The 22,063-nt window shown below is 36.0% G+C and overlaps 2 protein-coding genes across 5 annotated transcripts in view; one reads left to right on the plus strand and one right to left on the minus strand.

Moving 5' to 3' along the window:
- The window catches only part of CFAP210 (cilia and flagella associated protein 210), a 41,582-nt gene extending 26,171 nt beyond the window's left edge, over nucleotides 1-15,411 (minus strand). For 2 of the 3 annotated variants that reach the window (XM_079135487.1, XM_079135486.1), the window contains exons 1-4: nucleotides 15,272-15,411; nucleotides 10,726-10,952; nucleotides 5,637-5,810; nucleotides 5,343-5,536 (exon numbers count right to left, since the gene is read on the minus strand). In XM_079135487.1, coding sequence (XP_078991613.1) covers nucleotides 5,343-5,536; nucleotides 5,637-5,810; nucleotides 10,726-10,952; nucleotides 15,272-15,320 — 644 coding nt within the window. In that variant the 5' untranslated portion in view covers nucleotides 15,321-15,411. Of the gene's footprint in view, nucleotides 1-5,342; nucleotides 5,537-5,636; nucleotides 5,811-9,200; nucleotides 9,287-10,725; nucleotides 10,953-15,271 lie in introns of those variants that run through there. The other variant, XM_079135488.1, reaches the window with a different exon arrangement.
- Nucleotides 15,412-15,539: 128 nt separating this feature from the next.
- On the plus strand, nucleotides 15,540-21,042 carry PHOSPHO2 (phosphatase, orphan 2). 2 transcript variants are annotated; one of them, XM_079135507.1, is made up of 4 exons: nucleotides 15,540-15,760; nucleotides 16,280-16,313; nucleotides 18,010-18,191; nucleotides 20,280-21,042. In XM_079135507.1, the coding sequence occupies exon 4, from the start codon at nucleotides 20,306-20,308 to the stop codon at nucleotides 21,029-21,031; it is 726 nt and encodes a 241-aa protein (XP_078991633.1). In that variant the 5' UTR covers nucleotides 15,540-15,760; nucleotides 16,280-16,313; nucleotides 18,010-18,191; nucleotides 20,280-20,305; the 3' UTR covers nucleotides 21,032-21,042. The 2 variants fall into 2 exon arrangements, with proteins under 2 accessions (XP_078991633.1, XP_078991634.1); XM_079135508.1 differs by lacking the exon at nucleotides 18,010-18,191.
- Nucleotides 21,043-22,063: the final 1,021 nt, after the last annotated feature.

The following is a 22,063-nucleotide window of genomic DNA, read 5'->3' on the forward strand; positions in this document are numbered from 1 at the left end:
AGAAGCAACAAGGCCAGATCATACAGGACCTTGAAGGATATGCTCAAGATTCCATTTTATTTCATTTATTTTTTGATACTGGGGATTGAACGCAGGGGCACTTAAGCACTTAGTCATGTCCCCGGCACTCCTGCCTCACTTTTTTTTAAATTTTGAGACAGGGTCTTGCTAAATTGCTTAGGGCCTCCCTAAATTGCTGAGGCTGGCCTCAAACTTGCAATCCTCCTGCCTCAGCCTCCAAAGTCCCTGGAATTACAGGTATGTGGCACCATGCCCAGCTCTCCATTTTATTTAAAATGAATGAAAAGTCATTGAAATGTTGAATATGGGAGAGTAATGTGATCAACTTTCACTTTCATAGACTCTCTGTAGAAGATAATTAAAGAAGGGATTGAGAAAGACAGAATATTATCGCAAAAACACATGAACTATATGAGGGTGGCCTAGACACAAATGATAGCAGGAAATTAAAGATTTGTTTTGGAAAAATAATCAACATGAATTGCTTTTAGATGAGATGTGCAAGATAAAGGAAAATGAGAAATCAAGATGGATTCCTAGGTTTCTGGTTTGAAAAACTGAGTGGATAAGGATACCACTGGAAAATCCACTGCAGGGGTGGGGAGTCCATACTCGGTTAGACACATGTGTTTGAAATACCTGAGCATCAACATGAAGATATCATGAACAACTGAGGCTCATGTACAGCAGGGTGGCTCAAGGAAGTGGTCTAGACTAATCAAACTTAGGATGGCATTTAAATCTATAAGATGGATGAGATCACTTGAGCCCTCTTCTCTTTCTAAACTTTCCCTAGATGATCTTCCCCAGGGAAAAGTGGTACAAACTATCCTATTGATGATTTTCCTTCTTTTGAAAAACTGATGGTATTAATAGACAGTAATTAGAGTCTTTTATAAGCAAGGTCTATGAATCTCTTTTCTAAGACTTACCTATCCATAGAAGGAATCAGAGCTGTTATAGCACCAACAGATATGCTGGTTAAGTTTCATTTCAGTAATTAAGTTTGAGGTTCATGGTCAAAATCTCTTTACTTGGAGATGATGGTGTCACCATGGCTCCTTATCTGCCTTATCCCCATCAGACTATTAGCCACAGGTAGACTCTTTCACTGGTCAAAGCCCCACAGTGGAATAGCCTGCCCAGGTCTGGAGCCTAGGGATTGTTTAGAAAGTAAGAAAAATCTCACCTCAGGCACACCAGTGTCCCAGAAAGAAGGCCAGAAGTTATATGTGTTTCAGTAACTGACTGCTGAGTAACTTAATTACCCCAGAATGTAGTGGCTTAAAACAATGCTAATTCATTGTCTCACACCATTCCTTTGAGTCAGGAACCTGGGAGTGACTTACGTGGGTGATTCTCTTGTTTCAGACAAGATGTCAGTTGGGGATGTCATCATGTGAAGACTTGACTGAGGCTGGAAAAATCCATTTTCATATTTCAATTGGCAGGAGATTTTGGCCCCTTGTCACATGGACCTTTCAATAGGGTTGCCTGAGTGTCCTTACACCATGTTCATTAGGTTCCCCAAAAAGCAACCTAACAGAGACATCAAGGAAGCCAAAAGGCCTATAAAATCCTAATCTCAGATGTCACACACTCTCACTTCAGCCACATTGTCATTGGAAATGAGTTATTATATATAGCCCACACTCGGGGCGGGGGAAGAATTAGCCTTCAAATTCTGAAGGGAGAAGTATCAGAGAATGTGTACACACATTTTAAACCTCCTAAAGGCAATCCCTTGATAGCACCTCATAATACAATTAATAGGCCATGGTATCCTGCAATTTCCATTCCTTTGTCATTAAAACACGGTCTCTGTCCAAACAGGAGAGTCATTTCAAATTATGACAGACCATAAGACACATGGCCTACAAAGTACATCATGATCTGATTCTAGTCTCTCTCTTCACCTTTATTCTTGACAGTGTTCCCTTTGTTTTCTATACTACAGCCATTTTGTCTACTTGTAGTGTCCCAAATCCATCATTCTCTATCTCACTTCTGGGCCTTTCCCCATGCTAAGTCCTCTACTTAAAATACCTCTACACCTCTACTCTTGGCATGGCTTGTTCCTACTCATTCTTCAGAATTAAATGCAGGAACCAAACTCTTCTGAAAAGCCTTCTCTAAACTTGGTCAGATATCCATTCTGTTTCTACATAATTTCTATGTGTATTTGCCAATATTTATCATCATATTCCAATTTATTTGGATCATTTTTGTATCCACCTCTCCCAGACTTAAGGAGAAAGATTGTATCACATTCTTTTTAATCTCAAAAGTTAGAATTGTGGCTGGCAAATGGAGATTGTTCAATAAATGTTTATACAAATGAATAGAGTAAACAACAAACAATCTATTTTGGAATTCTGAACCTGAATAAACTTTTATTACTCAAAAAAGAGGAAAGAAACTCTCCTTTGATTCTCTTTTTCACCATGTGGTCCTCAGTTCCCAGTCAAGTTAATGCCAATACTACCATTTCATTTCTATTGATTTATAGAAGGGTTTAATGGGGCTCATCACCATTTCTAACAATATTTTAAAGTATGTGTCCTAAGTTATATAAACTGATGTGTGAATCAATATTTGACAGATTATAATTTGGCAATAATTTTATAAATTTATATACTTAAAATTATAGTAATAGATTTACCTTTCCCTATGTTATCTTCAATTAATGAGCTGAATGTTTCTTATTCAATTTAAGATGTAGGACTTATGGAAATAAATTTGCAACCTAAGTTCACATATTGAACACCTGTCCTGCTATGGTTTGGATGTGATTTATCCCGCAAGGGCTCATGTGTTGGAGGCTTGAACTTCAATGTATTGGTCTTGAGGTGACAAAACCTTTAAAAGGTGGGACCTAGTGGGAGGTCCTTAGGACATTAGGAGTATGCTCCTAGAAGGGACTAAAGTCATTCTTATGGGACCTTGAGTTAGTTCTCTCTAGAGAGAGTTATTATGGAAGCCTGAGCCTACACCCCCAATTCTCCTTTTTTTCCCTTCTATTTTGAGACGGGGTCTCACTAAGTTGCCCACATTGGCGTCAAATTTGCAGTTCTCCTGCCTCAGCTTCCCAAGTCACTGGGATTGCAAGGTGTTCACTATGGGGCTCAGCCTGAACATTTCTTAGAGTGCACTGAAGATACATCAAAGAAACACCTAAAATAAGCCTCCTTGAACCTCTAACCTATTGCCAACACCACAAGGAAAGGGGATCCTGTAGTCAAACACAGCTTACATACAAGAACATAGGTGCGCAATACTTGCCAAGTAGCTTGATGAAGGTCAGACTGCTAAATGTATGAGTCATAATGTAAGAAGAGAGATTTCTTAGATACAGATGACTCACTTGTCAATTACTTGCTTCTCCCTGCCAACAGCTCCAATCCTAACTTGTACAAACCCTTAGAGCCTTACACTGCTAAATAAAAGAATTACAATAAATCCAAAGGTTTCTCTTCTTTTTAACAAGGGATGAGAATAACTGAAGATGACATGTAGACATTTGTAATTTTGTTTTTCCTTTTCCTTTTCCATTGCTGGATATTGAAACAGAGTTTGTGATGAAGTCAAGCACTCTGCCACAGAACTATAATCCCAGTCCTGACATCTGTGATTTAGGGAAACAATTATAAATATGACATACAGGTAAGTGAAAAAAGCATTTAATAAAATTATGCTGTTAATCAAATTTCATTTTATAAAATGTGAGCATATACACTTAAAGAAAAAAATCTGTGTTAGATCAATGATTGTCATGGGCAAGGGGTGGGGGAGAAAACTTGTATAAAAGGTCATGAAGGGGGCTGGGGAACTAGCTCAGTTGGTAGAGTGCTTACCTCGTGAGTACAAGTCCCAGGGTTCGATCCCCAGCCCCAACAACAACAAAAAAAAAAAAAAAAAAAAAAAAAAGAAACTGCTAAAAGGTCATGAAGAAACTTTTTGGGTTAATGAAAATATTCTGATTTGGACAGTGATTATGCAGCAATATACTTTTTTTTACAATTATTTTCTTTTTTCTCTTTTAGTTGTCAACAGATCTTTTATTTTATTTATTTATATGTGGTGCTAAGTATTGAACCCAGGGCCTCACACACGCCAGGCAAGTGCTCTACACTGAGCCACAACTCTAGCCCCATATATATACTTTTTAAAAGGTGAAATTTACTAAATGTAAATTGTATGTCAATGAACCTGATGCCTCCACCATCAAAAAATGTCTAAGACAGACAAGACTGCACATGCATAGTCCCAAATACTCAGAAAACTGAGGTGAGAGGATCACTTGAACCCACAAGTTCAAGACTAGCCCAATCAACATAGCAAGATTCTAGCCACCATAATAAAAACAAATTCCTGTGTTAGATTAGATTGCTGGTAAAAAAAAAAAAAAAAAAAAAAAAAAAGATTCACTACACTCACCACTTCCATGGGGTCTACTCCTCTGCTCTACTGCTATTAGAATTGACCATGTGAGTGGCTTTAGACTTGTGTTACAACAAATAGAACTCAGCCTATTGTCTACTTGTGGTACTTGGGGTTGAATCCAGGGCATCTCAAATACCGGATAAGTGCTCTATCACTGAGCTACATCCCCAGTTCTTTTTAAAAATTTTATGTTGAAGCAGGGTCTGGCAAAATTGCCCAGGCTGGCCTTGAATTTGCAATCCTACTGCCTCAGCCTTCCAAGTAGCTACATTACAGGCGGACACCACCATGCCCAGCCCTCTTTATCCTTTAACTTTGGGTTTGACGACTCTCTTGCATCTCTCTGAATACCCTGAGACAAGTTTATCCTAGGAAGCTGCTTCATCCTCAACCTCAGAATGAAAAGACATGGAAAGGATTAGAACCCTCCCCACAGCAACGAGCAAACTCAGTCAGTCCTGCTGCTTAAACAAAAGCTGCCCAGCTAAATCCAGCCTAGACCATCAACCCCAGTCAACCAACAGATGCATGAAAAATAAATGTTTATTGTTGTACGGCACTAGGATATATCATTGTTTGTTATGCTGCATTATTACAGCCATAGTAACTAATATATAATTTCTGGGTAAGGGCGTGTTAGTGACTTTTAACTTTTTTTTTTTTTTCTGTAGTTTTGGAGATCAAAATCAGTATCTTGTGCATGATAGGCAAGTACTCTACCACTACGTCTACCACTACGTCCCCAGCCCCCGACCCTCTTTGTACTTTTTCTGTTAAGAATTTTAGCATGTATTACTTTGATCATGGGTGGGGAGGAAGCAATATCCATTATAAGAAAAAGAGGAAGCCACAAAAAAAGTTAATTTATGTATACATACTGTTTTAGATGATCATTGGCAAGAGCTATTCTTTCTCTGTGTCGTTTTTCTGCTTTTTCTTGCTCTTCTTTAAAAGCCATTTCAATGTTGAATTTCAATTGTTCTTCCCATTTTTTATCTGATTTTTTCTTACTCTTTTGGAATTCAATCTGGGCATCACGTTCCTTCATAACTCTACTAAGAAGAAGTCCTGACTACAAAAAAAATTTGCAGTATTTTAGGAAAATAATGTCTAATTATACATACATATGTTAAAATATATATGTATTTATAAAAGAAAAACTCAGATAATACATGAAAGTTTTTCATTCTTTCTGTTTTGAAAAATTGATACTGCTTTGCATATTCAATGGACTTTTTTCTTTCTCCTTGTTTGTATATTTCTTCTTCTATATCAAGAATTCGTCTTTCGGCCTCAATTTCTTCATCACGCTTCTTTTTGGCCTTAAGTTTCTGTTCTCTCATCCCCTATAAAAAAAGAAAAAAAATTTTTTTTTTTTTTTTTTTTTTTTTATTCCAGCGCTGGTCATTGAACCTAGGGTTCTAGGAAAGTGCTCTACCCCCAGCACAAAAGCAATCTTTTGTTTTCATTTTCAATTTAATTTTATCAAAATTTAGCATTACAACTTGAATTTTCATTCTAAGTTTTTATTGTATTTTCTTATTTCATTAATAAATATAAGGATACATTTTGGAGCTAATTGTGTATGTGTGTGGTGAGGGTGGGGAAAGGTACAGGTAATCAAACCCAGGGCCTTGTGCGTGATAGATAAGTGATCTCTCAGAGATACATTCCCAGCTCTTTTAAAAATTTTATTTTGAGAGAGGGTCTCATTAATTTGCTGGCCTCAAACCTGAAATTCTCTTACCTCAGCTCCCTGAGTAGCTGGGATTATAGACATGCATCATGACACCTGGTAGAAGCCAATTTTTTTAAAAAAAATTTTTTGTGGTGCCAGGATTGAACCCAAGGCCTCATACATAGTAGCCAAGTGCTGTACCACAGAGTCACATTCCAGCCTTACACTCATTTACCGAACATTTCAATCCTCTCCAAAAATTTCCTCATGCCTCATTACAATCAACTCCTTCACATACCTGCAGTCCCTGGCAACCAGTGATATGTTTCCTTTCCCTTTTTCAGAATGCCATTTGTCACATATATGATACCAGACATGGTCTAATTCACCTCCCCTCCAGAAAAAAAATAAAATTAAAAAATTTAAATAACATTCCTAAGGCAATATACTACAAACTATCTATGTCCTTTTACAAATATAAATAATACATATTCCAACAAAGTAAGGAAATGTGCAATGTTAAAAAAACCCAGAATTCTCTAAACAGAATTTACACTAACCTGTAGTTTTAAGAATTCTAAGAGAACACAGAAAACAATTGTTCCTCTCTGTGCCTCAAATGATATAGGAAAGTGTAGGGAGTAACCTTTTCTCAGGATTTCTCCCCAGATGAGATAACAAAAGGAATCAGGCGATACCTTCCTACTTTGAAGTAGTTTTCCATTCATGCAAATGGAATTAAACTGGATTACTATTATCTCTTAGGTGAAAGGAATCTAGCAGAAACAGAAACACAGCAAGAACACTATGAAATTCTAAAGAGAGAGATAGGTAAGCAACAGACAAGTAAGAGGCAGATGATGAGAACCTGCCATGATAATTTCAAGTCCTCTATCTTTCTGTGTAATCTTGTATTGTAAACATAAAACTGCATTACTCTGGGCTGGAGATGTAACAAAGCCAGACAAACATTTCACAAAAACTATAGTCCAACATCCTTCATGAACATAGAAGGAAAAACTAACAACATTTTAACAAACTGAATCCATAAAAAAGGAAATACGTCATGAGCAACAGGGGTTTATTCCAGGAATGGAAGCTTGGTTTAATATTTGAAAATAAATCAATGTAACATAATATTAACAAACTGGGAATTTAAAAACTCATACTAATTTTAATAGAGAGCACCAAAGAGCACTAAAAACAGAAAAAAATCCAGCATCCAAGCAGGGTGCAATGACACACACTAGTGACTTGGGAGGATGAGGCAGGAGGATCTCAAGTTCTAGGCCAGCCTCAGCAACTCAGTGAGGCCCTAAGCAACTTAGTAATATGCTCTCTCAACAATAAAAAATAAAAAGAACGGGGAATGTGGCTCAGTGGCAAAGCACCTGGGTTCAATCCTCAGTATCAAACAAACAAAAAACCCAACATCTATTCCTGATTTTAAAAGAACTAAAAAAACTCAAAAATTTAGGTAAAGAAAGCAACTTCTTCCACTCAACTAGACACATCTACAAAAGTCCTATACTCAGCATCATTCTTGAGTGAAAGTATAAGTACTTTCCCCCTTAAGATTAAGAAAATGACAAGAGTATCCATTTTCATTTTATTTGTTCAACATTATATAGTAGGTTTTAACCAGTATAATAAGTGAAGACAAAGAAATAAAAGGCACCCACATTGGAAAGAAAAAAGAAAAACTGATTGTATTTTCTGATGCATGATTGTCTATATGGAAAATCTGACAGAAGTTACAAAAAAATTTTTACTAGAACAAGTGAAATTTGCAACATTGCATGATACAAGGTCAATATGGAAAAAAAAGTATTTATATAACTAACAATAGCAAATTGAAACTTTTCAAAATACCATTTACTATAGCATCAAAAATAACAAATGTTTAAAGATAAAAACTATGAAACATTTATGTTTTATATAAAATTAAAGACCTACATAAATGGAGAGACAGTGTGTGTGTGTGTGTGTGACAGTTCAGATGATTCAATATTGTCAAAATGTAAATTCTCTCCAAATTTATCTAAAGTTGAACACAATCCCAATCAAAATACAAGATGCTTTTTTTTTGCAGTGCTAGGGATTGAACCCAGGGCCTTGTTCTTGCAAGGCAAGCACTCTGCCAATTGAGCTATCTCCCCAGCCCCACAAGATGCTCTTTTTTTCAGGAATTGACACACTGGTTCTAAACATTATAAGGAAATGCAAAAGACCTAGAACAGCCAAAAGAACTTTAAAAAAGAACCGGGTCTAGAGATATAGCTCAGTGGTGGACTGTGTGCTAAGCATGCATGAGGTCCTGGGTTCAATTCTCAGCACCACCAAAACAAACAAACAAACAAACAAACAAAAAACCACAAGGTTGAAAGACATACTACCTGATTTGAACACTTAACATTAAATATATAGTTACCAAGACAGTATGTTGTTGGAATAATGGTAGAAGAACAAATCGACAGAATAGAATAGGTCATCCAGTAATTTCACCTACACATATAAAGACAACTGGGTTTCTTCTTTTTTTTCTTCTTTCTCTCCGCCAACTCCCACCAATAGTGGTAGGATTCAAACTCAGGGCTTCAGGCATGCCAGGCAAGTGTTCTACCACTAAGGCATATCCCCAGCCCAACTACTGGATTTTCAACAAAATTACAAAGGCAATTCACTGGAGAAAGGATAGTTTTTTTCAAAAAAAGTAACAATTAGCTATTCATGTGCAAAGAATTTCAATTAACACCTGGCTTCATATAGAAAATTAGCTAAAAATGACCCATAGACCTAAAATTTTAAGACTTCTAGAAGAAAACAGGAGAAAATCTTTGTGATCTTGGGTTAGGTAAAGATTTCTTAGGTAAGCCTTTAAAGAATGATTCATTACAAGAAAAACTGATAAACTAGACTAAGATTAAAAACTTCTGTTCTTAGCCAGGTGTTATAGCTCTCGCTAAAATAAACTTTTCCTCCTCCAAATTGTTCTTGTCCGGTAGTTTGGTCACATTGGCAAAAAGCTGACTAACACACCAGACCTGGTAGCACATACCTATAATCCCAGTTACTTGGGAAGCTGAGGCAAGGGATCACATGAGCTTCCCAAATTCAATCCCAGTATGGCAACATAGCAAGACCCTATTTCAAAACAAAACAAAACAAACAAACAAAAAAACTTCTGCTCTTCAAAATATATGGTAAGGAAATGAAAAACCAAGACACATACTTGGAAGAAATATTTTCAAATAAAATAATGAATGAAGGATTTAATACCTAATAAAGGACAGAATATAGTTTTTAAATTCTCTAAGCTTAATAATAAGAATTCAACCCTAATATTAAAATGAGCAAAAAACTTGAATAGACATTACACCAAAGTAGATATACTAGTAGAAAATAAGTTCATTTAAAGATATTCAATAACATCTGCAATTAGAGAAAATCAAATTTAAACTACAATAGGATACTTCATACCTATTAACTTTAATGCATGAATGGTGAAAATGCAAAATTACAACTGCTTTGGGAAAACATTTTGGAAGTTTCTTAAAAAGTTAAATATACATCTGTTGTTTTATTCAGTCGTCCTACACTAAAATATTTACCCAAGAGAAATGGAAATGTGTGTGTGTGCATATATATCTATATCTATATCTATATCTATATATTTTCCCCCCAGTACTGGGGACTGAATCCAAGGGTGCTTTACCACTGAGCTACAACCCCAGCCCTTTTAAAAATTTTTATTAATTTGAGACAGGATGTGGCTAAATTGCTTAGGGTCTTGCTAAATTGCTGATACTGACCTGCAATCTGCAATCTTCCTTACTCTGCCTTCAAAGTTACTGGAATTACAGACATGCACTGCAGTGCCCAATTTACATATAGACTTCGATATGAATGTTCAAAGCAATTTTATTTGTAATAGCCAGAAAGAAAGAACTCAAAGGACAACATTGGTTGATGTCAAATCTTCAGCCAGTGACGAGATAAACAAATTGTTGTATATCATACAATAGAATACTAGTTGGCAATAAACAGCCAGTCCCAGCAACTTAGGAGACTGAGGCAGGAGGATTGAAGTTTGAGGCCAGTCTCAAAATAAGCCATAAAAAGGACTGAGAATGTAGTTCAGTGGCCAAAAAGAAAAATGAATAAACAATTGATATACATGATATGAATAAATCTCAAAGTAATTATGTTGAATAAAATCTACAATAATAAAAAATAGATCAGTGGTTACCTAGGGACGGGAAGGAGAGATAGGAAAAAGACACAGGGAGTTAAATAGGACATGAGGAAGCTTTTGGGCAATGCGTATATTCATTATCTTAATTTGAGCAATGTCAAATAATGACAATGACAAATACATATGTCAAAACTTGTCAAAATGTAAACTTTTTAAATATGCCCAGTTTGTTGTATGTCACTTATAGCTAAATAACACTGTTTAAAATGTGTTTCGATGAATTTTTATGACAGTTTACAAATAAAATCCTTATAAAAGAAGTATAAGAGAATATTAAGAAATGAGCAAGTCTTTAGTGCATATAGACTCCCAGAAGATTAATACTTACTGCATATGTATTAGTCCAGTGTTTTACCACTTCCTGGGATCGCAAATGCAGTTCTTTCTTTGCTTTTCTTTCCGCACGAAGAGCCGCTGCTTCTCTTGTCAAACTGTCAAGGCTATCCTGAATTCTTTCCCACTCATCATGTGGAATTATGGTGACCTGCCGGAGGTCTACCTTGCTAGGTAGAAGAGGTGAGTAGGCAACTTCATCTTCTTCAGAGTTCCTTATTTCTAATGAAAATTTTAAAATGATTACTAAGTCTTTCAGGAAGAATTTAATGTATTTTTCTCAGAAATTTTTATAATTGGCATGATACCCAGAAATTGTTTTAAATATTTAATTTATTCTTGTAATCTTAAGAACATCTGGGGAAAAAAAGGGTTTGAAGCCAAAAGACATAGATTTGAGTCTTCGTTTGGTCATTTCCTAATTGTATAAACTTGGGCAAGCCATTTAACTTCTTCTAACCTTGGTATCCTCATCTTTAAAGTTGAGATCAATAATACCTATCTTAACAGATTGTTACAAAAGCATTTTGAAGTTAACCACGTAGAGATTAAAAATGGATAACCTTGGGGATGTTCATCTTTTGGGGTTGAAGTCATTATTATGGCTCTATTCAATCTGTTCCTCACTGAGCAGTAGCAATGCAATCTGGAGTTCTGACTACAGTCCTGGGGTGAGTCTGATTAGTTTAAGAATACTTGCCTCTCCTTTGCCAATAATTATTTCCCTAATAAGCAAAGATATAGGACAAGAGATTCATTTGCAACTTTTCAATAAGTTCTTCCTTGTTCTAGGAGTGATACCCAAGAGACTTTCAAGCTGGATACAAATAAGAAAGGCAGACAGATAGCCACCCTAGGTCCGTAAGATGAACCAGTTTTGGAAGAAATTGCCCATGTGAACTTCAAAGAAGAGACAAAGAAAGAACTTAGGGCAATGATGGTCTTATTATGCTGCTAATCAATCCAAACAGAAGTCTGATTTGTTGTTATATAAGTGAATGAATTTCCTTATTTTTTACATGATTGAGTGGGTATTCCGTTATATGAATTCAAAAGCATCCTAAATGATATGGTGGAGCTCATTAACAGCTCTCCTCAGAGAAATAATCCTACCCTTTTGATCAATTGATGTTTTCATTAACAACCAAACTCACTGAAGCTAATTGAAACAGAAAAGGAATTCAGTAAGAGATATTAGGAAACTTGTTGAATCTTCTAGAGAACCAGAATCATCCTTGGAAGCAATACTTGCAAAATATCACAAAAACCTTATCAATGATGCTCTAGTGAAGGCCCATGGTAGCTGGCACTGGGTAGACAATTTGACTTGCCCAATTTACAGCTTTCCAACTGAATGTCAGACACCTGAACCTTCACTATTGTTGCCTCTAAAACTGGTACACTTTTGCTGCCATACTCTTCAAAAAATGAATTGAACATGCTATTTGTTTGCTTTATATTGCTGTTTTCAGAATATAAATCTGACATATGCAAAACTGAGTACTGGCCTCATGCTTGAAGCCTAGCTGCAAGGGAGTCTGAAAATTGAATTCTGCCCTTCTACCTTAAGGCAGTAGGGTTTATAAAGAAAGAAATTCTCCCAAAACAGAAAGAGGCATTTGAATAATAAGAAGTGGGTCAGATCTAACAAAGGTAGTCGTATAGAACAATGGGTAAGAGTGTGGATTCTGGAGTCAGACTACCTGGACTTTTTCTGAACATACCATATATCAATTATGAGAATCTAGGTAAAATTATTTAACCCTTATGAGTTAAAATAATTTAATTGCAAAATGAGGTTATTAACAGTACCTACTTTGTAAGTTTGATTTGGTGGTTAAAGTAAAATAAAGTTAGATGTGTGTATTTTATATATATCTGGAATTTAGAATAGTGCTTGGTATAATATGTTCTTATTAAATATTTGCTATTTCATTTTTACTATTTTTGTTAGAATAATGCAACAGACATATAAAAACAGAAGAAAATTACATGATCTTTCTCTCCAGAATGAAAGATACTGAATGAAAAACTGCCAGAATCAATCATCTTAGGGTTTGAATTAAAGCTTATGAGAGTGAGAAGTTGGTTGCTAAAGTAAGTTTAGAAGTGGTCCAGTTCTGGATACATTTATACTTGGATGAGAGCCAAAACATTCTCTGGTTTTAACTACTGTGAGTTAGATTAGTCACTTGCAACCAAAAAAATTATGATCAAAGCATTCTTAAAACTTTATAACAAATTTCTTTTGTTTTGCCTAAAGTGGCTCAATTTGGTTTGTGCTACTTGCACTCAGAGGCTAACCAAACCATGGTTCCAAGTTAAATCAACTGTCTTTTAATTAACATCTTGTTAGGCATGTCAACATTTTTTTCTGACCTAAGAGTTATTCCAATTCTTCATTTGTTTTTACTTTACATGTAATTAGAATACCTATTTATGGGTCACAGTGTCATGGTGTGATTCAATTCTTTAAGTCATGAAATAAAATGGAGAAGATTTAATTTACAAAATTACAAAGAGGCTCAGTAGAACAAACTGCCCATAGTGGCAAAAGTTATTACCTGCAAAGCATAGAGTGTTTAGTGGACTTTGTCATTGTGGCAAGAAAGTACAATGTCAGAAAGCTGCATAGTGCACAATGTGATCCCAGGTCTTTAACAACTCTTCATAAAAAAAAAAATTGCATTCATATGTTTTATTCAATTAGATATTTTCATGGACTTTATTGTAGGAACAGAACAGAGAGAACAACCACAAAAGTAGAAATAGAGTTGGCACCTATAAAGAAATAGAGAGGGCTGGGTTTGTGGCTCAGTGGTAGAGCACTTACCTAGCATGTGTGAGGCACTGAGTTCAATTCTCAGCACCACATATAAATAAATAAATAAACAAACAAATAAATAAATAAATAAATTAACTAAAGGTCTATCAACACCTAAAAAAATTTTAAAAAAGAAACAGAAGCCAAAGAAAGCTTGGGAAAGACTTTTTGCTATCATGGGTCACTGAAGATGGGCCATCATTGATGCTACCATGGGATTGGGAGAAAAATATGATATGCCAAAATCCTCCCTGTTGTTACCAAGATTCAGCTGTTTTTCTTATATACACAGTTCTGGGATTATTATTAGTTAATTTCCAGAGTTCTAAAAAGTTGACATTGACTATTTTTCCCAGAGTTCTCATTGATTTTTTGGAGTAGAGAATTTTTAGGAATCTTTATTCCATCATTTTGGCTAATGCACCCCACTAATTTTTCATATAATCATTTGTTTTATTAAAGTTGTCTACATATGTGAATCCCTATCCTACTGTACCTCCTCAAATGGAGATAATAATTTTAGCTGAGGCTCCTATCAAAAGTTTGGTCATTTGCCATAAAACATTTAACACCTAGGAAGTAAACCTAAGTTGTGTAGTGCAGTTCTGCATATACAACATATATCAGAAAGTGAATATGTGAGCATAATTGTGCTTTTTCAATACTTGGGTAGTGTCTCTCTCCTTTTATATGGCATGACTCTGGTGCTACTTCATAAGATGTCCACTGCACACATACCCACTGGGGTCCACTGGTGAGAGAATAGATGGCTCTCCCTCTGCATCAAGTGCAGGGGCGGGGACTAATGCTACAGAAGCTTAGTCAATGACATGAAGAAAGTTCAAATTCTCAAGGTTCTAGTTGTTACCATGACAACATTACATAGGAATTTACTGACTATTTTTGTCCAGTACTGAGGACTGAACCCAGGGGGTCTTTACCACTGAGTTACATCTTATTTGGAAATGGGGACTTGCTAAGTTACTGAGGTTGGCCTCAAACTTGCTATTCTCCAGCCTTAGTTTCCCAAGTCCCTGGCATTACAGGTGTGTGCCACCACACCCAGCTGGAAATTTACAGACTTAAGAAACTATTGTAGTTAAAATTGATAAATACTTCTTTGGAAGTCCAACTTATCTATTTCTATTACAAAGTCAAAATTTTATAACAGGTCATGAGTTACAATATCTTAAATAGCATCCTTATAATTATTATTTTTACACTTTATCAAATTATTTGACTTAGGGAGAGACTTTAGAGTGGAGGGAGGTAATAGAAATGTTTATTTCAAGAGACTTTAGTAAAGACCATTTAGCTGGTTTGTAGCAGAGCCAAGAATCTAAGGAGTTCTTTGATATTTCTATTCCGATTCACTCAGTGAATACTGAAATTTAAGCTCCCAGAAGTTCAGCAAACACCAGAATCTACAGACTGAAACTGACAGGATCTAACCATCAGGTCTGTTGGGAGTCTCCAACTTTCTATATGTTCTCCACCCTAGTTTTGTAAACTCTCTCCCACCCACCCACACGTCTCCTTACCCTCTTTCATCCTTCACCGAAGGGCAAAACGGTCTAACTTCCAGAATACAATGATGCTTACCGAGGACGCTTTCGAATTGGTGGAGCCCATTTCAAAAGGCAACCGAAATCTTCACTTGGCACCAAACCTAGGTGCCTTAAACAATTCCTGTGCAGGAAAGGGCCGGTTAGCTCACCTGTGCTCTCCCTCGCCTGTCCACAGCGCCGTCCAAACCGCACCAGCATCTCTAACTAGTAGCACTCAGCGCGGCCAGACCCGGATAGGAGACTAGCGCAGAATACACTCACGTCTGCGGAGTGTTTCCCTGACCATTTGGTTGCTCAGCAACGCCGCCGGAAGTGACGTCGACTGTCGCCGAGGAACCGGGAACGCACCCTAGTAGGAGGTGAAGCTGGGGATCCGAGGCTGCGCCTGCGCGGAAAGTGGAGGTCGGGCGGGTGAGTGAGCCGCCCTAGCGGGCAGGGGCCGGGGCGAGGCCGCAAGACCCAACCCGCGGGATCCGCGCGGACGCCAGGGCGGCTGCCGGCTGCTGACTCCCGGCGTGGGTCAGTGAGGAGCCCCCGGGCCCGGGCCCGCCTGCTGCTCCCATCCCCACCTGGTGCGCGCCTCACGGGGGTCGACCCCGACGAGGTCCCGACGCCTCCCTTCAGGGTGGACCCAGCAGGTGTGTGAGTGCGAGGCCTGGGCTCGGTGTGTGCGGCCCACAGACCTCCTCGCGGGTGGAATGTGAAGGGAAAGCCCTTTCTTAACTCTCAAACCCAGGAATTAATTGACACAAAAGCTACAGCTAAATTCTTTAATTTCTGAGGTATGATCAGGGCTGGAGGGGCTAAGTTAAAAAAATTAAAAAAAAAGGAATGTTAAAACCTGGATGTTGTCCCCAAAACGTTCATGTTGGGACCTTTAAGATTTTTAAACTGTTGCGTAAATAAATGATAGTAAATTGAATGTGGTTTGAAGACCAGTCAGATCTGTGTAATGACACAAAAATCTGTGAAGAGCGAGTGTGCTCTTGGTTTCAAAAGATCCATCTCTAACACGTTGACGTACAGATGATTTCGTTACTAACTAGTTGGCACCTATACGTATACATTAGGCATCAAACCGAAGTCACTCAAAATGAAAGCACCTAAGATTTTTATTAAGTAAATTTCTAACACTTAGTTGTACTGTTTTCCTTCAGGTTTTCTATCAGATGTTCCACTGTAATAATGCTGGTAAGTATGGACAGATTAATAAAATATTTGTATTAATCAATACAAATAAAATATGAAATTGTGCACATATAACACTGGTAGTTTTTTGGGAGCATAGCTTAAAACTCATCAAGAATTGGGAAGGGTGGGAGGTTTTACCCTATTTGCAGTCAAAAAACAGCCTGCCACAGTTTTGTACAAGACCCAACACTTCTAGATCAGAGATGAATGAATTACAGTAGTAGCCAGAGTATCAGCAATTTTTCCTCAGTTTCCCCAAGCCAGAGTGATGTAAAGCAGGCCAGAAGTCATGTGAATGTGGAGTGTGCATCACAGGACAGGAACTAGGAGTTGAAGGAACTCAGATCTTTGTTATAATGGACAACAGGCATGCCTTTCAAGGCTGCAACTGTTCGGACATCCTCTATACAATAGTCCAGAGCAATGGGCAGTAACTGCATTGCTTTTAAGATATGCAGAATCACCAGGGACCATGGGGTGTTGAGTCCCAACAAAAATTCTGTAGAATTTTAACTAAAGTAGTTAAAAAGTATTGAATCCGATAAGATTTGGTGTCAGTAATTTGCCAGTAATTTGCCAATTTAACATGGCCAGATATCATTGACTTGAAACACCAGGTTGCAACTCTAACCTTTAGATCTTCACAAACAAGTTGATCTAGAGTTTGTTATTTGTTCTTCTTTACCTCCCACTCTTATTTTTTGTTGTTGTGAATTTAAGAAGGTAGCATTTGCATGATGATCTGAAACACAGTTTAAGTTATTCAGGGGAAATTATTTTTTTTTAGAAGATAAGTGTGGAACTGTAAAAACTGCAATTGAACTACTCATCAAGACCCTACCACTGTAGGCAAGAACATTTCTTTTTTAAAACAAAAATGGGGTTATGCTATAAACACTTTTTTTTTTTTTTTTTTTTTTTTTTTTTTTGCGGTGCTGGGGATTGAACCCAGGGCCTTGTGCTTTCGAGGCAGAGACAGAAACACTCTTCTGTGAACCAAACATCATAGCTTTTACTGGCTGAATCAATAGGCCTTTAGATGGCTATCAGACACATACTTTATTTAATTAATCCCCAGTTCTTGAATGTCTGTAGTTTCCAGTTTCCATGGCTGTAAAAAGCACCTAGGCTGTTGTTACCTTTTAGAAACACTGTAGACAAACCAACCACATAGATGCTGCTTTAGGGGAGTAGTTAATAACTGTTTTTGGAATTTTAACAAATGGGTTTCCAATAGATTCACATTCTTTTTTTTTTTCTTTTTTTTAGTTTTAGATGGACACAATATCTTTAGTTATTGATTTTTTTTTTTTTTTTAATGTGGTGCTGGGGATCAAACTCAGTGCCTCACACTGCGAGGCAAGTGCTCTACCACTGAGCTACAGCCCCAGCCCTAGAGTCACATTTTAAAAACTAAATCTTTGTGCACTTCCCTAATTTTTTGGAGATATTTTTATTTCAAGTACATTATTAAATCTCTGAATGTTCATTGAAAATGGAATGTGATATTTCTTTATTTGATTTTATTTAATGGGTAAAATACTTTTTCCACATACCATTCCCTGTTTTGTATTTATTTGAGGTTATTTGTGTAATCAAAGGGTTGTTATCCTATTGCCAAAAAAAAGTTTTCCTGATATAAGAAAAAATAGCATATTAGCAAATACAACTTTTAAAATACTTTTATTAATTTTAGGAGTTAAGCAGTTTCCATTTCTACACTCCAAATCAGAAGATTTTGTTCCCTGCATACAGTATAGGAGAAATGTTTAAAAACAATTGGCAACTGACTGGTGTTTAAAACTGAAGATTGTCATGACTGTTTAACTTAAACTCTATGCTGAAGTAAGATTAATTGTATTGGAAATACTAATTTGGGTAAGTATTTTTAATAAAGGTATATGTTGAATGGTAAGAAAAAGATCTAAAATTAAGAAAAATATATCCCTAAGTCAGCACTAAAACCATGTTAACTTCAGTGTCATGCTATTTTGAGTCTAATAATTCAGAAATGTCAGTAATTTGTATACTAAATCTAGGCTTGAGGTAGTTTTTAACCAACAAGTTACATTAGGTTTTTTATTTTTAAATATAAAGCTGGGAATCAAACCCAGGCCGACATACGTGCTAACTAAGTGCTTTACTTCTGAGTCGTACCCCCAACCCTAGAAAATTTTTTTAAATTGTAAATGCAGAATGCTTATAATAATGTTTAATCTAAAATGTGCTTATAGTACTAATGTGATAATTAACTTTGCCTTACTATTTATTACATTGTTTCTATGGAAACTGAATTCTTCGCTTAAATCTCTGGGAGCTAGTAACAAAAACCTGGATTAAGCATTTGCAGTACAAGGATCCAGAGTGTCAGCGTACCATGTACCACCTAAATTCACACAACAGGAGATATCCTATAGGTTATTTATTCTACGATTTTCTAACTTTGAGAGAATACTTTCTCATGTGTGCTTCAAGAAATCTGTTCTGTTTTTATTACGTCTTTGTGATTAACCAGAAAATGCATATGGTAAATGCCATGTTTCCCATTTTTAATTAATCTCTTCTTTTTTCTTATTGGAGGAGTTCTTCACTTTTCATTTTAGGATCCAAATCTTGCTAAAATCTCAGAATGGTTATAAAGTGGATCGCAGATGTGGTATTATGATTAGTGTATATTTTGAGACTAATGAATATTTTTATGGAATTAAACGTTTTTACCAAGTACCCTACTTTGTATTTTATTTTTAAAGTAATGAATAGTTTTAATATTGTTTCTTTGACACTGGAGTGTTGTACTTAAAAGTGAAAATTTTGGAATCATTCTGACTTGAGTCCAAAATTTCAGCTCTAATATCCAACTACTTTTAAGTTTGTTTATAGTTTTAAGAGGAGGATAATAATTTTACTTAATAGTAGGTATAAACTAAATGTGATGATTATTGTAGCTTCTTAGTCCCATGCCTGGCATATAAAGATCATTCAAAAATATTTGCCACTCTTTTTTTTCTTTTTGTTTGCACATACCAGTTCTAACCTATCCTGGGTATTCTATATAATTGCTTACTTTTTTTACATGAATATATTCATTTATACAATCTGTTGACCTGCTTAATTTTTATTTTTCTCTTGAGATTTATAATTAATGGTTTTTGTTATTTTCTAATGAAAACAGAGACTTATTTGTTCCATCATAAGTAGTGTGCTTACTCAAGTACATTAAGAATATTTGATCCCTCAAAGCTGAACTATCTTTGAGAAGATATAAAGGAATGTGAAAACTGTTAACAGGAGTTATTCTGATTTGGAAGAATTGAATTGACCTCCATTTCTCAAGTACTTCTTTTAGAATTTTCATTACAACATTAAGCAGTCATTAGTTAAAACGCTGGCATTTAGAAATTGCTTTCAACTAAACACCTTTTTAAAAAATTGTTTTACATTTTACAAGATTACATGCTGTGTTAAATTTGTTCGGAATTTTAGTTACTGTAAAGAATCCATATTATTTATGACCTGTTATTTAATCTGAGAATTACCAAAAATATTGTAAAGTAATAAAATAAGTATGACTGATTGATTAATTTAAAGATAATTAGGGTGATTCACTTGCCTTTTTTTTCCTCTTAAAACTTTATAAATTTGACTATAAGAGATTGCATCCCAACTTCTCTTTCTGGATAGCTCTGTAATTTCATTTAGAATGCTCAAAGAATCATCCCCACAGAAACACAATAATACTGAGTGTCCTTTTTAGATATATTGTGTTTTCCATTCACTTAAAATACTCAAATATGGGCTCTGCTTCATAGGAAAAAGTGATTAATTAAATGTTGGGGTCTTAAAATGCTTAATCACCTGTTCATATTCCTTATTTAGCAGATTAATATTTACTTAGGTGTTAAAATTAGTATAATAGCTAGTATGTAAACACAGTATGTTTAGGGAATCATATTTCTTCTTTTTCAGGGTAACCCAAATCTTTTTCTGGAACCATGAAAATTTTGTTGGTGTTTGACTTTGACAATACAATCATAGATGACAATAGTGACACCTGGATTGTGCAGTGTGCTCCAGACAAAAAACTTCCTATTGAACTACAAGATTCTTATCAAAAAGGATTTTGGACAGAATTTATGGGCAGAGTCTTTAAGTATTTGGGAGATGAAGGTGTAAGAGAAAATGAAATGAAAAGAGCAGTGACATCAATACCTTTCACTCAAGGGATGGTGGAACTTTTCAACTTTATAAGAAAGAATAAGGATAAATTTGACTGCATCATTATTTCAGATTCAAATTCAGTCTTCATAGATTGGGTTTTAGAAGCTGCCAATTTTCTTGACATATTTGCTGAAGTATTTACAAATCCAGCAGCTTTTGATAGCAATGGTCATCTCACTGTGGAAAATTATCATGCTCATTCTTGCAATAGGTGCCCAAAGAATCTTTGCAAAAATGTAGTTTTGGTAGAATTTGTAGAAAAACAATTACAACAGGGAGTGAATTACACACAAATTGTATATATAGGTGATGGTGGGAATGATGTCTGTCCAGTAACCTTTTTAAAGAAAAATGATGTTGCCATGCCACGAAAAGGATATACTTTACAGAAAACTCTTTCCAGAATGTCTCAAAATCTTGAACCTATGGAATCTTCTATTGTAGTTTGGTCTTCAGGTGTTGAAATAATTTCTCATTTACAATTTCTAATAAAGGAGTAATATACCAACAATTGAAATGTGTATTAGTTAAGATTAGGTTCATCAGCATAAAACTAAGACCCTAAACACTAGTTTCTTAAAAGAAGAAAGAAAAAATTCCCCTCTCACTTCAAAGAATTCCAGAGGTATTTCAAGGCTGCTGTGTTGCTCTACTAAGCACTTGGCTTTCAATTCATGATCTGAGTTTGCTGTTCAAGCTCCAACACTCACAGTAACATTCTGGTGAGCAAAAAAGAGGGCAGTGAAAGGTTACAGCCCCTTGTTTAGGGGAATTTCCCAGAATTGTACTCAGAACGTCTTGTTCAAAACTGAGTCATAATACCCCACCTAACTGCAAGGAAAGATGGAAAATACAGCTTTCCAGGTGGTCACATGCACAGGAAAAATTGGAAAAAAGCGTACAGAATTGAGGTAGGTAAAACTAGTTGTCTATGCCAAAGGTGGTTGATAGGTAATAAATTATATTTTTTAATTTATCTCTAGAGGGAGAACCATATTTTCCTCTCTTATTTTGATCCTACAATATGTACATCAGAAAAATGTGAAGTTACACTCCATTTACTTATCAAAATGTATAAATGCATTCTATCATGTACAACTTGTTAGAACAAATTAAAAAATTAATTTTAAAAAGTATATCCAGGATGGGCACAGTGGCACATGCCTGTAATCCCAGTAGCTAGGGAGACTGAGGTAGGAGGATAGTGAGTTTAAAGGCAGCCTTAGCAAAAGCAAGGCACTAAGCAACTCAGTGAGACCTTGTCTCTAAATAGCATACAAAAAATAGGGCTCGGGATGTGGTTCATTGGTTAAGTGCTCCTGAGTTCAATCCCTGATACATCCCAAATTTTTTTTTTAAAGTATATCCAGTAGTTAGCAGATCTTAAAAGTAAATCTGATGCCTTTTTTTTTCCTGATGCTTTATTCATATAAGAATAAGAAGCACAGTGGCACATGTCTATAATCCCAGTGCCTTGAGAGGCTGAAGCAGGAGGATCACAAGTTCAAAGCCAGCCTCAGCAACTTAGGCCC

Source organism: Sciurus vulgaris, assembly GCF_902686455.1.
Source record: "Sciurus vulgaris genome assembly, chromosome: 3".
Classification (NCBI taxonomy): domain Eukaryota; kingdom Metazoa; phylum Chordata; class Mammalia; order Rodentia; family Sciuridae; genus Sciurus; species Sciurus vulgaris.

Bases quoted from the DNA above. Each gene is read 5' to 3' on its own strand.
- PHOSPHO2 (XM_079135507.1), top strand. From the start codon at position 20,306: ATGAAAATTTTGTTGGTGTTTGACTTTGACAATACAATCATAGATGAC.